This window comes from Maylandia zebra, linkage group LG15, assembly GCF_041146795.1.
Source record: "Maylandia zebra isolate NMK-2024a linkage group LG15, Mzebra_GT3a, whole genome shotgun sequence".
In the NCBI taxonomy this organism is placed as follows: domain Eukaryota; kingdom Metazoa; phylum Chordata; class Actinopteri; order Cichliformes; family Cichlidae; genus Maylandia; species Maylandia zebra.
In genome coordinates, this window is record NC_135181.1 from 12,143,396 (window position 1) to 12,157,791 (window position 14,396).

At 43.4% G+C, this 14,396-nt stretch overlaps 1 protein-coding gene across 7 annotated transcripts in view; it reads right to left on the bottom strand.

The window, feature by feature from the left end:
- Positions 1 to 14,396, bottom strand: part of syne1a (spectrin repeat containing, nuclear envelope 1a) — a 132,468-nt gene that overhangs the window by 5,160 nt on the left and 112,912 nt on the right. For 5 of the 7 annotated variants that reach the window (XM_076873894.1, XM_076873896.1, XM_023155438.3 and 2 more), the window contains 20 exons: positions 13,499 to 13,681; positions 13,249 to 13,395; positions 12,992 to 13,146; positions 11,916 to 12,063; positions 11,700 to 11,794; positions 11,364 to 11,598; positions 10,914 to 11,108; positions 9,608 to 9,733; positions 8,253 to 8,408; positions 7,862 to 8,020; positions 7,482 to 7,648; positions 4,616 to 4,778; positions 3,828 to 4,015; positions 3,483 to 3,633; positions 2,762 to 2,944; positions 2,482 to 2,619; positions 2,147 to 2,338; positions 1,314 to 1,632; positions 729 to 797; positions 240 to 373 (listed from right to left, as the gene is read on the bottom strand). In XM_076873894.1, the coding sequence (XP_076730009.1) occupies positions 240 to 373; positions 729 to 797; positions 1,314 to 1,632; positions 2,147 to 2,338; positions 2,482 to 2,619; positions 2,762 to 2,944; positions 3,483 to 3,633; positions 3,828 to 4,015; positions 4,616 to 4,778; positions 7,482 to 7,648; positions 7,862 to 8,020; positions 8,253 to 8,408; positions 9,608 to 9,733; positions 10,914 to 11,108; positions 11,364 to 11,598; positions 11,700 to 11,794; positions 11,916 to 12,063; positions 12,992 to 13,146; positions 13,249 to 13,395; positions 13,499 to 13,681 (3,303 nt within the window). Of the gene's footprint in view, positions 1 to 239; positions 374 to 728; positions 798 to 1,313; positions 1,633 to 2,146; positions 2,339 to 2,481; positions 2,620 to 2,761; positions 2,945 to 3,482; positions 3,634 to 3,827; positions 4,016 to 4,615; positions 4,779 to 5,953; positions 6,179 to 7,481; positions 7,649 to 7,861; positions 8,021 to 8,252; positions 8,409 to 9,607; positions 9,734 to 10,913; positions 11,109 to 11,363; positions 11,599 to 11,699; positions 11,795 to 11,915; positions 12,064 to 12,991; positions 13,147 to 13,248; positions 13,396 to 13,498; positions 13,682 to 14,396 lie in introns of those variants that run through there. The other 2 variants (XM_076873895.1, XM_023155441.3) reach the window with 2 other exon arrangements.

The following is a 14,396-nucleotide window of genomic DNA, read 5'->3' on the forward strand; positions in this document are numbered from 1 at the left end:
CATTCATTGTTTGTGTCAGTCTAGTGGTTAAACTATTTCCCTAATGTGCAGAAGATCCCTGCTTTGAGAGCAGAAGGGAACACAAATCCCTGGGAGGCTTTGTGTCAGTGCAAAAGTCTGCACACCCATCTGCTGCTGTGACCCCCTTTAAACAAGGGAGCAGCTGAAAGAAGCTACTACTGCTGCTATTCATCATTTATGTTGCTTTAAGACATCAAACAAACACGAGGAAGACTCACGTAGCCCATGTAAGTGGAGTCCACATCGGGGCTGACCCGGTTGGCAGTGGCTTCTCTCTGCTGGAGGTGATACCGCCCTGCGTCCAAAGCCTGGTCCAGCTGCCTGAGACTGGCCTCCAGCTGGCCTGGCTCACCTGCACAAAAAGCACAAGCAGATCTACATAAACAGAGAAGTAAAAGTTTCAATAACACAAATCTTTATTAGCATGCTTGTGGTGTTGAATGGGGCTGAAATGGCATGCATTAGTCTGAAACGCAACATACCGGCAAGCCATCGCAAACAAGAGCTCAGTTTTATGATATTAGATGTGACACAAATGTGGACGCACACTACTAAAAATGCGGTGGTTATTCAGTGAGTGAAAACTCATGCCTGCATGCAACTATACAAAGATTTATCTAGATGGTTGGACATCCAGCCTGTTTAAAAAACAAAAACAAACGTGATTTAGTTGACGGCATGCGCTTCTAACTCGTGCTGTTTCCTACCAGAGGATGATTTCAGTGTTTTCTCTGTCAGTTTTATATAGGCCTCTGGGCTCTCTGGGATAACTACATCTGGGAAGAGACATACAACAGACACTACTTACAATGCACACACGACTCTGAGGGATCTCTGAGGGATCTCTGTCTTCGATTGAATTAAGTCTTTAACTATTTAACAATGAATTTGTAGTGATTCCAATGACAAGTGTTTACGTGTGAGCTCATTTTGTGCTTTTCTTATTTATAAAAAATATTATAGGTTGTGTTCTTGCCTGCAGACAAATGTCACATGTTAAGCTGCTCTGCTGTAAAAAAAAAAACATGGTACTTTCTAGATATTTATTTATTTTTATTACACTGAATTTAATTGACATAATTGAATCTTTATTAATTTTTCACATCCACCCCTCTGCTGACAGGACAAATGTGTGATGTCATCCATGCTGTTACTGCAAAACTTTAAACTATTTATTCTATTAAAGTCCTATCCTATCCTATGTATATGTGTATATATGTACTTAAGCAAGTCCATCAAAACTGTTTATTTCTGGGAAATGTTAAATCAAGCTAATCATCCATCAGACCAACCTGATAGTGCTGTGGCAGCCGTCCTCATATACTCATCCTCGTCCTCTTGCCCTTGGCTTCTTTCCCCATTGCCTCGTCCTGAGGGGCTCTCCAGGCCTCTGCTCAGATCGTAGTCGTGGTCCCACTCTAACGGGATGGAGTCCACGCTGGCCGGGGTGTCTCTGCCTGAGCGGTCGGCCCGGACGAGAGCCACAGTGCCCGAGGCTGGACGCGCTGATGTCCGGGGCAAAGAGGAGTCGCTCCACTGCATTTCAGAGAGGTCTCCTCCATCCTCCATGTCCAGCTCTCTGTCTGAACCGTCGAGCTCATCGTCTGCAAGCTGAGTGAGACAGGCGAGACGAGAGATATAGTTAATGTTGCAATTTCAAACTAAAACATGACAGAGTGCAGTTTCTAAGGACTAGGTAGGTGAGCATGTGTATTGAAATGTTGACATCCTAATAATCATGCTCAGTGTCTTTGTCCGGCATGTTTACACCATGTCAGGAGTGTGAAGATGTGTTTATTTTAACATCTTCAGGTCCTGGAAATAAGCAGAAGTGCAACTTGTAAATACAAGAAAACTAAAAACAAAGGAAGTTGCCACTGCAATGAGAGTTCATGCTTCATTTCTGACATTTCAATAGGACATGTTTTTCACATTAATCAGAATTTGCTTCACAAAAACACATCTGCTTGCACTTTCATTCAGACTGTTTGCCGCGTACCCTTTGACTCAAATCTGCCCTGAAAGCTTTCTGCATGTGGGGTAGAAAATTCTTAACCTGCTCCTAAATATTGTCGTTAGATGATATTCAGAAATTCGGCAGGCTAGCTTTCTTATTTTTACTTACAGGGAGTCGTGTGAGTTTCTTGTAGTATCTGTCCACTCGTCCGAAGACCTCCTGACAGTATCTTTGCAGCTCCTCCAGCTCCTCCTCGATGACAGCTGCATCCAGAGGTTCACTCTTCTCAATCAGAGCATCACCCTGCCTGAACACCAGCTCGATCTTCCCCGTGTTCAGGTAGATCTCCTGCTGAAACGCCTGTTGAGAAACACATTTTGTTTTTTTTTAATTTACCCAAAATTAACTAGACCTGTCAAAAGCAGTTCTCAAGTATTGTGATTTCAACAAACAAGAGAGAAAAGACAATAGTATGCTGCCATGCACTCAAAAAATCGTCTTACCCTGAGCTGTTTGATTTTGGCCTGTACGTCACACTCGGAGAAGTGCTCTATGTTGGTGAGCTGTAGGTCCATCTCAGTCAGCCACACCAGGATGCTGTCACGTGCAGTCTCAAACTCCTCCCTCTGGCTGATGAAGTGCTGTGACAGACCAACAGCCATGCTTTATGATTTCAGATTTTGTATATTTGTTTTCAATAAAGCCAGTGCCCAGAGAAAGAAAAGAAATAAGCTCAATGGCAAGGGTGATTTCAAAAATCTCACTGTCCTCAAAGAAAGCTACCTTTAGCCTGCGTATGACTGCAGCCACCCTCTTCTGCAGGTTGTCCCATCGCCTGTTCCCATCGTGGACCATTTCCCTGAGACGGCAGGAGGAGTCTGTGCGGTTTTCCCGGGCCAGACGACGATACTGCTTGTTGATGAGCTCTAGCTGGGTCAGGAACTCCTGCACCTGACGCTGGAAAGCCTGCAACACACATAAGTCCAGAGGAAAACGGATATATATTACACTACACAAATACACAAAGATTACAGATGGTTATAATGGTTATATATGGTTTAAGTTCAGATGATATATCGAAAATAACAACTCTGAAAAGTGAAAGTCGCTGCAGTCGGCTAAAGACTTGATTCAAAAATAAACTTTGAATCAAAATCCTTAAAAAATGTGAAATTATGTCTAATTAGGCTCTTACATGTCAAATCTAATTAAAATCCTAAAATTTTACAATTCTACTACAATGAATTCTCTGTTCAGCCACAAGTAGGACAGTTGGCGAAGGCTCAGGCGAGTCAGCTAGCAGGAATGTGCACGTGCACAGTGACAGACAGCAGCAGCTGAGCAGACCAGAGCAAACGAGTTTCTGCAATGTGACACTCTTCTTACTTCTGTCTCGATCTTCTCACATCTATCACTGTATTTTAACTGTATAAACACATGCAACTTGTGCAGCCGAGGCTGACCTTTACTCTTTGTTGTGTGAATAAATGTTAAATATGCAAACCTCAAACTTCTTGAGCTCCTCTTTAGCGACGGTATAGAGAACTCCAGAGGAATTAGGCAGGGCTGCTGTTTTTTCCGAGGTCTTGAGCCAATCCTCAAACCTGCTGTAATCATCCAGGAACTTCTGCCACAACCTCCAAGTTTCTTCAATCCTGCAGAGAAACAAGTTACAGTATGAGGGAGGTTGAACGAGCTCACTAAATGTTCTGAAATCAATATTTGTCACTGTATTACTTGTATCAGAGGTGATAGCAAATTGTCATGATTCTGAAGCTGATTGAGGATTTGTTTGAATTTCAACACCAGTGCAGAATCTTGTTGCAAATTAGGCAGAAGATGCACTGACTTGAGCCTCCTCTCCATGGACATGGCGCAGATGTTCCTCCAGCGTCGGTCCAGCCCTCTGGTGGCCTGCTGGATGGAGTCGCACTCAGTCTCAGTCGAGCAAGCATCGCAGTCGTGCAGCAGGACTTCGCACAGGTTCAGCACCGACGCCACGCCTGTGCTGTGTTTCTCTATGTCCCTTTGCAGCTCCTGGAGAACATTCAGAATAATTACTTGATTTTCAGGACCCATCCCATAAAGTTTTCTGAGAGAAAGCAAGCTCCTCTGGCACCATAAATTCATTCAGATAAGAATCAGCCCTCCAGGCAAACTACAGTAAATCCATGTGTAAGATAAGTACGTCTCTGGAAGAGGAACGAGGTTAGTGGGGTCCCAGAATCCAGACCAGATTTAGAGAAGCGTCTTGGCAGGAGGAAGTCTATTGACACCTACAGAGCACTGAACGTAAACAAACAGCTAGAGTCATGCTTTGATTTCCTCATGTGCTTCTGTGTCATTTTCCACCAACTTGCTTTGAGTCATACGGTCCTGCTATAATTAAGTCTTTGCAGAAAAAGACACACATTATACATATCTGCTTCTATGTGTTTGCAAAGGTGCTTATACATCTGAGCATTGCACTGTAGGTTTGGATGACCAATGCCTACCACATGCTGGCCAAGTTCTGTAAATTCAAACAAAGGATGAGCACTTGTTTTCTTTATTCTGTTTTTTTTATTACCTAAAAGGCCCGTGAACACATCAGTAAATTAGCCTAGTAAAATTTACGCGTGTGTGTCTGGTTCCCACCTGCTGTTGGTTGAGCTTCCTCTGAATCTCCTGGTCATCACAGGTGGTGTAGACGATGGGCTTGGACAGCTCGGTCTCAATGTGAGCGAGCCATGACCGAAGGCTGCTCATGTTTTTATCCAACTGCTGTACCGCCACCAGGGTTTCCCTCAGCTTCTTCACCCTGGAACAAAGTCAGAGAAGAAGTCAGTGTCAGTACTGGTACGACTGTAAACTGTAAATAAGGGAAATCTAACGGTTTGCTCAGGTGGGTGACAGCATATAATATAAATAATTTAAAAAAACTGAATATAAAGGAATATGGTGGTAAATTACACAAGCAGGCTTTAAAGAAGGAACTAACCAACCTTAGCATAATAGACTAAATCGAGTGTTATTTCACATGTGAGCAGATTCGAAGCCCATATGACAGCTGGGGACCATTTTGGATCTGTAAGTTCCAGACATTTTCAAACACTGACCCCTGCAATCTAGTGCTGTTTATTAGGTGGCATCCAACTACAAGTTTTGTTCAGCAAGTGCAACATTCAGCACCTCGCCCTGCAAAGCAATGCAACCCTGTCTGTATGTCACCACACGGACGCAGTAAGAACGAGCGGCCGCTCATTGTTGCATAAACATACCGAGGCCCATAATGTTCTAAAAATAGATGCATTTAGCAAGTCTCCTCCACCTCATATAAAGTCCATCATTACACGACTGGCTGCACTGGGGTATGCAACCTGCAGCTGGATTTTGCTTTGCATGGGGTGCTGCATGATATCAGTTGCACACCACATCTCCACTTCCTAAACCTACCGTCACACTTGAAATACTATAGGATAAAACAGCTTGACTTTTTACATCACAGGGAAATAAAGTGAAGAGCTTTACAAGTAACCCTCATCAATGACAGACTGCAAATAATTCAAATAGGTAAACATTTGTTTAACTTGCTTTTTGTATGTGTTTGCACAGCTTCACTGCTTCCATTCGGCCCAGATAAGATGTGAGCCAACAAATGATGCTGCTCTCACATGAACACCAACACACAACTGTCTTTTTGTTTTTAGCCTCCTCCTGAAAAATACCAAGTAGCTAAGACTTAAAAAATATTATTAGCACAAATTAAACCAGATGTGCACTCATGAAGCTAAAATACTTGGGGCAACAAAAACCTCTATATTAGGCACTAATGACCTAATTAAAATATTATTTATATGCACTTCTACAAACGGTAGCAGGAGTATGTCAAAAATGCAACATAATGCATATGATTTACAAGAGAAAACAACATTTTTGAAAAAAAATATAAATATAAAATATAAATTGCAATATAAATTCTTAAGGTCATCCTGCCTGCTGACATCGCAGTCGCAATCCAGCAAATCCTCCTCGCTCGTGCATCCTTCCATATTATCCGTACCCAAATCCAAAACCATGGGGGTGCGGGATTCCTAAAGACAATCTTAACCTTAGGAAGTGTCAGTCCAAACGCTCTGTTTCGTCTCTGAGCAGCACATGGGACTTTCTCTCAACTCTGTGTGTACAGAGTGGGAGGGCCAGCAGGTAGTGGCAGGGTGGCACAACTGTGACTTATCAACTGTTGCTCTCCAAGGTTAAAAAAAGAGAAGCTCCAACAGATATGTGTGTGTGTGCTCAAGTGCGAGTGGAGTGACAAGTGCTGCTGTTTCTAAAAAGAGACTTATAGTCAGAGGCATGTGCTGCAGAGCTGGACTGTGCTGGAATATCAGACACACAGAGGGAGTGTGAACGGCAGTAAGGACTGTAAACTTTGCGCTTGTACACGCAACTCGATGGACAATAGGACAATAGTAATAAAACATGGCTTCCACTGAAAAGACAAAATCCAAAGACTATGAAAATGTTAACTTACAACACATTCTGCTCAGTCTGTGAGAGGAACAAGGTCACTCTTCGTGTTTTGTTTTAGCAAAGGAAGGATATAAGAAACAAAGAGTCTGCAGCTGTCTGTGTGAGGTTAGAAAGAGTTCTCCTTTTCCTCCCTCCCCCAGTACAGTCCCAGAGGGGAACTGCCGGAAGACAGCAGACCGGGGCAGCTAGAGGCAAAGTTTGGGCCAGGTCACTTTCAATTCACTAATCCTACGTTGCTTACAGTTCTAGTTTCAGCGTGCATTTTTTAGTACCTTTCATATCAGCACTGAAACATAGTGGAGGAGTGATGAGGAATGTGACCTCTCTCTCAGCTTCACTAAATGAATGCCCCACTGATGCTGGTAAGGAAATTCCTCAGCAGCACTGTGGGAAAATTAATTCCCCACAGGCTCCAGTTCAACTAGTACCTCCTTGTTCCCACTAGGGGCCAGATTTACCACAGCATTAAACTGGGTTTTGGCATAAAAACTGTACTTTTGGTATTTACACAAAAAACACATGACAAGCTTGAGTGAAAGCAATGGGAACTGATCCTGTTGCATGTATTTTTAGGACTTCCTTTTTTTAGGGGCAAAATATAGGAAGGAGAACATATAAATCATGCAAACTGATTTACTAACATTTGTAACACTTTTGCAATTTACTAATTGCACTGATATTTTAAAAAAAAAAAGCATGTCTTTTTTTGCAATTGATATTGAAATGACAACAGCACAACTTCTATAAATCACCAATAAAACTAACCACACCTATGGGTGCTATTTAGGGACTGTACTCACATGCTAGTTTGCCCCATTTAGTAAATCCGGCCTGCTTCTTATCAGCATTAAAAAACATTTAATTCAACATAATGTCCTGGTATTGTCCTGACACTGAAAACTGTTCAAACTTTAAGACAGCTTGGGAAACCTTTACTATTTAACTTTGTGATTTGGACATGGACCCTTCCTTTCAAGTCTCGTACACCCACCTGGCTGCAATGAGATCCAGCAGGTGTTGCCAGCGCTCGCTGACTTTGTTGAGTTTGTGCTGGATTTCCGTCGCCTTGCTGTCTTGGCTGGCCCTGGCCAGACGCTCACCCATAACCTGCAGCTGCTGCTTGTTCTCCTGAGCGACACTGATCTCCTCCTGGTAGTCCTGGTGTGCAAACATACATGAGGTTAACACAGTGAGGACTACAGCGGTTCAGTGCTGTAGTTTAGCTGTATTTTAGTAAGTCAAGACTGGCCATTTTCAGACTTCAAAACAAGCCAGACTCAACTCTTTCATTTGTCTGTACTCGATACTTCTGTATCAAAGCATACTCTTTAGTAGTTTCTTTACAAGTGCATTAGACTGTTTTGAAATTACCTTGCGCAGCTTTTCAATCATCTCATCGATACTGATGTCCCCATTCTGAGAGACTTTGCTCTCCATCTGTGTGAGCCACTCACACAGTTCCTTATTCTTCTCATTGAACACAGCCCACTCATTCAACTTCTCGCTCACCTGCTGCCTGCGCAGGGAAAGCTGAGGGGACACGGGTGGAGACAGGGACAAGAGAAGGGGTGAGAGTGAGAATATGTGACAAAAGCAGTATCAAAAGTGAGCATATCAAGAGAAAGAATATAACTGGTGGAAGATGAATTAAATAGAAATTAATAGGATTTTAAAAACAGAAACCAGACTGGAGCAAAGTCCTTAAAAAAAAAGACACAAAAAAATGGCAGACACAACAATGTGTGTGTTTGCGTGGATGTACCTGGTGGCAGACCTCCTCCCACTGGCGCTGTAGCAGCTGGAGGCGTTCTTGTAGAACTGTGATGTCATCAGCACTCACCACGCCCTCCAAAGAGTCTCTCAGCAGGAATAAGGAAGTAAGGTCATCGGTCCAGCCCTCCACGCTGCTCTCCAGCTCCTGCATCCATGACAACGAGAAATTAAGTAGGAAAAAAGAAGCAAGGCAAGCAGTCCCCACGTTCAAATGCAAAGACAGGAGAGAGCATGTCGAGAGGGTTGATTAAAGCAGGAAAAACCACAGAGCATGCCTGCTGAAGCTGAGCTGCAGCACCTGCATCCCCCGAAACACTAAGAAAATGCAAAACAGCAAAGTGACAATGAATGTTAGAGGAAGGCGCGGTGCCAAATGCTATGATTCGACATTGGTTTACTGTAAATCCCTAAAATAACAGCAGCGCATTATATTCAATGCAAAAAACAGCTACATTCAAGGCTAATAGCAGATAAGGTAACAGAGGCATCCAACCTTGCATCTCCTCCTCCGTCATTGTGACGGTTTTGCTGTGCTGTAATCATTTGCAGACCCAGAGCATGTCTCCATTACGCAACTCACACACACAAAAAGGAAGCACGCACACACACACACACACACACACACACACACACACACACAGGGATGCTCTCTCTCTGTCTCATGCGCACGCACCCTCTCTCTCTCTCTCTCCCGTTCTCTTTCCCCACCCCCTTTCTCCTCAGCTGATTCTATGTGCAGCTACTCACACGGTCCTCCTCCTCCTCCACCTCCTCCCCCGAGGAGCAGCCGAGGACGTGTGATGCATGAAACATGACTGCATACACTATTGGGTGGAGATGAAGTAAAAGAAAAAAGAAAAAAAAAGAAAGATAGGGCCTGGGTCAAATTAAAAAAGTATTTAAATTGATAAAGGGTCACTTAAAAAAAACAACAAAACAAAACAAAAAAAAGTTTCGTAAATGACATGTCAAAGGAGAATAAAGCTACCCTGACTACCGCACACAAGGTCACGCAATCAGACAGCAGACTGATAGAAAAGGGCGTTTTTTCTGTTTCTTTTTTCTTTTTTTTGTTCCTGCTCCGTCTGTTTGTCCGTTTATCCCCGCAGATAGATTAAAGAGGTAACGAGAGGACATGCCCGAGTTTGTTGATGTGTGAATGTTTAGACAGAGAGAGAGAGGGGGGATGTGACTGATGAGAAACAGCCAGTAGGATGGAGAGTGGAGAGAATCTACATATCAACACTTTCAGTAAAGCATTAAGCTAAAACAGAAAAATGAAGAATATTTAAAAGAGTGTGTATGTGTGTGCGAGAAAGAGAGAAAGTATCATATTCTCCTCACCTTGCATCTGATTTGCTCTGAGTGCAGCTCCTCATGGTGGTCAGGCAGAGGCACAGACAGCTTTCTCTTGAAGGCCCTCAGCTTCTCCAAAGACACATCTATGCCCTTCTCACATCGCTCCCAGTTCTATGCAAGCACACGCACAGTAAGAATTAGAGCAGAAAACACCCCCCCCCCCCCGACACACACATAACACACACACACCAACTGCAGACCTTCCCATTTGCAGGGAAGTTGCTGTGTGTTCTTCTTGCAGCCATAGCAATGGCATCGCAAGCAGTAAAATGCAGAATACACAATTACAGACTAACAAGGACACACATCACAAGGCTGAAGTCAGACCCCATCACTTACAAATGGCCAACTTAGCTCTGAAGCTCTCAAGTAGCAGCTCGAGAAAGAGTGATACAGCATAAACAGCTCTCTAACAAAAAACAGGGAGGTTCTGCTCCAGAGGACGTGGATTACAGCTATTTTTAGAGACTAAACAGCAGTCCAGTTTAGGATAAAACATTACAGTATTTGGTAAGCAGTGGAGAAAGGCAGCATACCTGAAGCAAGAGTCACAGTAAGAGAAGAGCCAAAACAAGACTAGAAATGCTACAGCAGCTGATTAAGAGCAAACCAGGGAAGACAACACAGATCACAGGGGAAAGAGTGTATGACGAAGACCTTCAATGAAAGAGCCAAAACCCCGGATGTGTCTTTAAACTGCGTCACTTAGTCCCGTTTTAAACAGGGCACTATCACAGCTTCTAAAATCCACCTCGCTGGGTTCAAATCATTACAGCTCACTGCAGTGTCTGCAGTCTGTGTGCGTGCCTGTATGTGTGTGTCTGTGTTTGCCCTGGGCTGGCACTTTTTTTTTTTTTAAATCTTGGTGCCATTTTGTGGTGCTTGAGCCTGAGTGTGTGAGCAGAGAGGCTCAGCTATTTATATAAGGACAGAAGAGTGCTCCATCTCTGCACTTCGCTTCTTTTCAGGCCTTAAGGTGCAACGCTGCATAATTAATGTGACAACCTGGCTCCACTGTCCTATATGTACAACTGGGCATGCTCAATAAAGGCTCAGACGGGCCAATGCCCTTCAGCACCCTTCACAGCACCTTTCTACACTGCAGTATGTGGGAAACATGGCTTAGCCTACGTACAAGAAAGACTTGACGTTGTAAAAAACTAACTGCTGTAAAATCACTGTAACAATAACACTCAGGAAAACATGAACCAGATGGTGCTAGCAATCACGAGAGCAGGAAAAGAAAAGTATACTTTATGAAGATTAGTTATTCTCGAAGCTGGCGTCTGACCTTCAGTAAGCCCTGCAGCTGCCTCCTCTGCTGGTCCAGGCGATGGTGGGCATGCCTCCACCTCTCCTGAATCTCCATCAGCTCAGTCTGCAGTGTGGACTCCGCCTTGGCGTCCGCTGACAGCAGCAGACTCCTGCCGGCCTCTACGGTGAGGATGTAGCCTCCTTGCTGCCGCTGAAGCACTCGCTCCCTCAGCTGAAGAAGCAGACATGAGGCAGAGAGTTTTGTTATCAGATCAGGATTTTGATGTTTTTAGGTTAATTTAGTGCTCAATTAAGCTTTGCAGTTTGAAGAGTGAAAGGCTCAGGCTATAAAGTTTGTTTTTACAGTCTTTTTTTTTTTTTTTTACAGATTTCAAAAGAAAATTTTAAAATATCAGTACAAAGTTAGTATAAAAAGCAAAAGAGAAGATTTAAGTAATGAGGCTGTAAATGTCTTGCTGAAGCTTACCTGTATCTGATCTAGCAGGTTTCTGGCCTGCTGCAGAGCCACTGGTTCTCCTGGCTGATGCACATCTGGATCACGGGTCACTTCCTGTAGCCATCGGAGCAGCTTCTCTGCCATCTCCCGGTAGTTCTGCCACTGCCGAACCAGACTATCGATGATGCCTCGCCGCTGTTGTGCCCGCCTCACCACACCTTGCCACTGATTGCTCAGCAAAGCCAATTTTACACTGAAGTCGTAACTGTTAGCATGGCAAGAGAAAGAAAAGCGTGTTAGCGTCCCTCTGGCCTTAATTTCCCTGAAACTCCTAAAGAGATTTAGCAATTGTCTGCGTGCTTTTACCTCTTATCAACTTGTCCTTGGTCCAACAAACGATGCCCGTCACTTATGATGGAGTAAAGAATCTGCTGTCTGCTGAACATTTCTGCCTGGAACAACTGCACATGCACACATATGAATCAATAAAACACTGCACGCAATCAAAGAAAACACTAAACAGCATAGCAGCAATCCTTTAATGTAACACAAATAAGCTGATATATACAGACAACCACTGACCTCATGGTCTCTCTGTTGCTCCAGCAGACTCTGGTAGTTGCCTGAGATCTCAGCACCTAGCTTCTTCTCAGTCTGAGTCAGGAAATCCATCCAGGCCTCACACTTCTCAAGGAAACTCTGCTGCTGGAGCAACACCGACTGCAGTTTACTGGAGACGAATAGAGCCCTCATTAGAGACATTTACATCACCACAAAGAAGATCACTATAGCACTGTGTAGTCACAACTCTGCATGTTTCTACTATTAAATTCATCAAACATTTACAGTTTTCTATTGATTTTTTATGATATGGCAGGTTGTAATCTAGCATAAGTGAAGGACACATCTCTATCAGTGTCAGTGTAGCATCGTTTCCTTTTTATCAGCTTCTTTATTAAAAGTGTATGACTTTTGGGACCTTTTGTTCCATGAATCAACATTATTATGGATTTCAGATGTTTTCCAGGTCAGCCACTTATTTAATAATGACTAAGTGACTAGTTAAAGACTTAAATAAACACTTAATAAATGACTAACTGTGAAGTCAGACAGTATAAACATCTCAAGTTCAACAGTCTGAATAAAAAGACTTCGCCCATGTTTGTTACGTCCCCTTCAAACATGCACTCCTTTCGATAATATGACTTTGTTTGAACTGGTTGGCGTCATGTCTAAATGCTCGCTCTGGTCACTTTTGAGAGCAAACTCATCAGGTTGGTTCTACATTTACAGATCACTTTAAACAGCATGCACGTGTCACATGTCTCAGAATGCCCAGAATGCAATAACATGAGAAAAAACACTCTAGCACACTTGTATCCGTCTGCCATGCTGTAAGAATGAAGTTCTGACCCCTTGTATTTTATGCCCAGTGGCAAATATTTTGTATGTATCAGAGTTCATATCAAAGAAGCATGAACCTAAAAAGACAAATGCCAAAATGCTTTCAGTAAGACACTGATGAGCTCAGCCATGTTAGGGGTTTCCCACTGAAGTTGTACTGTATAAAAAAGGATCCCCCACAGCAGGTAGTTTGATTTGGCAGAAGTTTAAATTGGAGTCCCTTCCTGAGGCAACCAAAGGGGGATTTTTGGTACCTGAACCTCTCGGTGAGGTGAGCAGAGTGAGTGGCCCAGGCTCTGTTGAGACTTTGAAGCCGTTTAATGTCTCTGTCACTGACTGGTATTCTGTACACCATCTCATTAACACGTTCCAAGTCTGGAGATAGACTGCTCAGCTTCAACAGGTGACCCTGGAAAAGTATTATGTAAGTTAGAGGACACGTGACACATAAAAATATAATGTTAAATAACACATTAAAAACAAATCTTCTAATGTGGACCATTCTTAATACCTTGAGTTTTTCTATACGCGTCTGGACCACATTAAGGTCGGGTGAACCCACTGGGTCCGAATCCTTCAACACTTCCTCAGCCTCCTCAGCCATGCAGATCAGCTTGTCTAGCTGCTCTCTGAAAACCCCACACGTCACAGATCCACACTAGAGACAGACAGGTGATACCGTGTAAATACAAACTCAATGGATTACCAATCGCATACCTTTCTTTAAGGTGTCTTTTTTCTTCTAGTTCCCACAACCCTACCTGCAATACATCCTGTTGCCTGTGCAGGGCGTGCTCTAGTGCTGCTAGGCGATGAGTGAGCGACAAATGGTCGGACTGAAGGGATGCCGCAGAGGAGGAGTCGACTTGGCTCCTCAGTTGTTCTCCCAGTGCTTGCAGCTGCTGGAGGGACTGCTGCACCGCGTCTTGGTCACAAAGGCAATCCTGCAATAATTCAGGAATAATTTTCAGGAAGAGAGAGAAAGAAGCTAGGAATCACTGAATGCCTGCACACACACATCAGGCATACAAGAATTTATAACCAAAACTGGTAATGTGTTGGGTTTTTATTTGTGGTATTTGTAAGGATTGGAATTTTTGGAAACTAAAGTATCATTTGCCACTGACTACAACAAGTTTGAGTGAGCAATAAAAGTGAAGAAACTCTTAAACAGAGTGTAAGCAGCTCTGAATTCTTAACTTTGTCTGGCAGTGGTTTGCATCAGTGATCCGCAGTAAAAAATAAAAACAGTCAGCTTACAGTATTAAGACTGTGTGTCTCTAGACATGCCCCAGTACGGTCCTACAAACCCAGCATGACACCGGGGGAGACCCCTGTAGTGTAAATCAGGGGCCTGTCTTTCCCTTTGCAGTCTCCTTTGAAAAGGCTTTTGTTAGTTGTGTCATGAATCTACATTCAAGCGGACAAAAGGACAGGGTGGTATTCTGCAGTGCTGATAGAAGCTTTGTGAGCCGTCACAGTGAGCTGACAAGCAGTTTAGGAGCTTATTCCCAAATTCCTCAGAAAGGAGATTGAGGGATAGCAGGAGGAATCCTCTGATATATTCTAAGCCACAGAATATGTGGATGCAGTATTAACCTAATGCTAAGCTCAGGCATTGGACGATAACTACAGAAGAGAATGTTTAACATGTCGTGC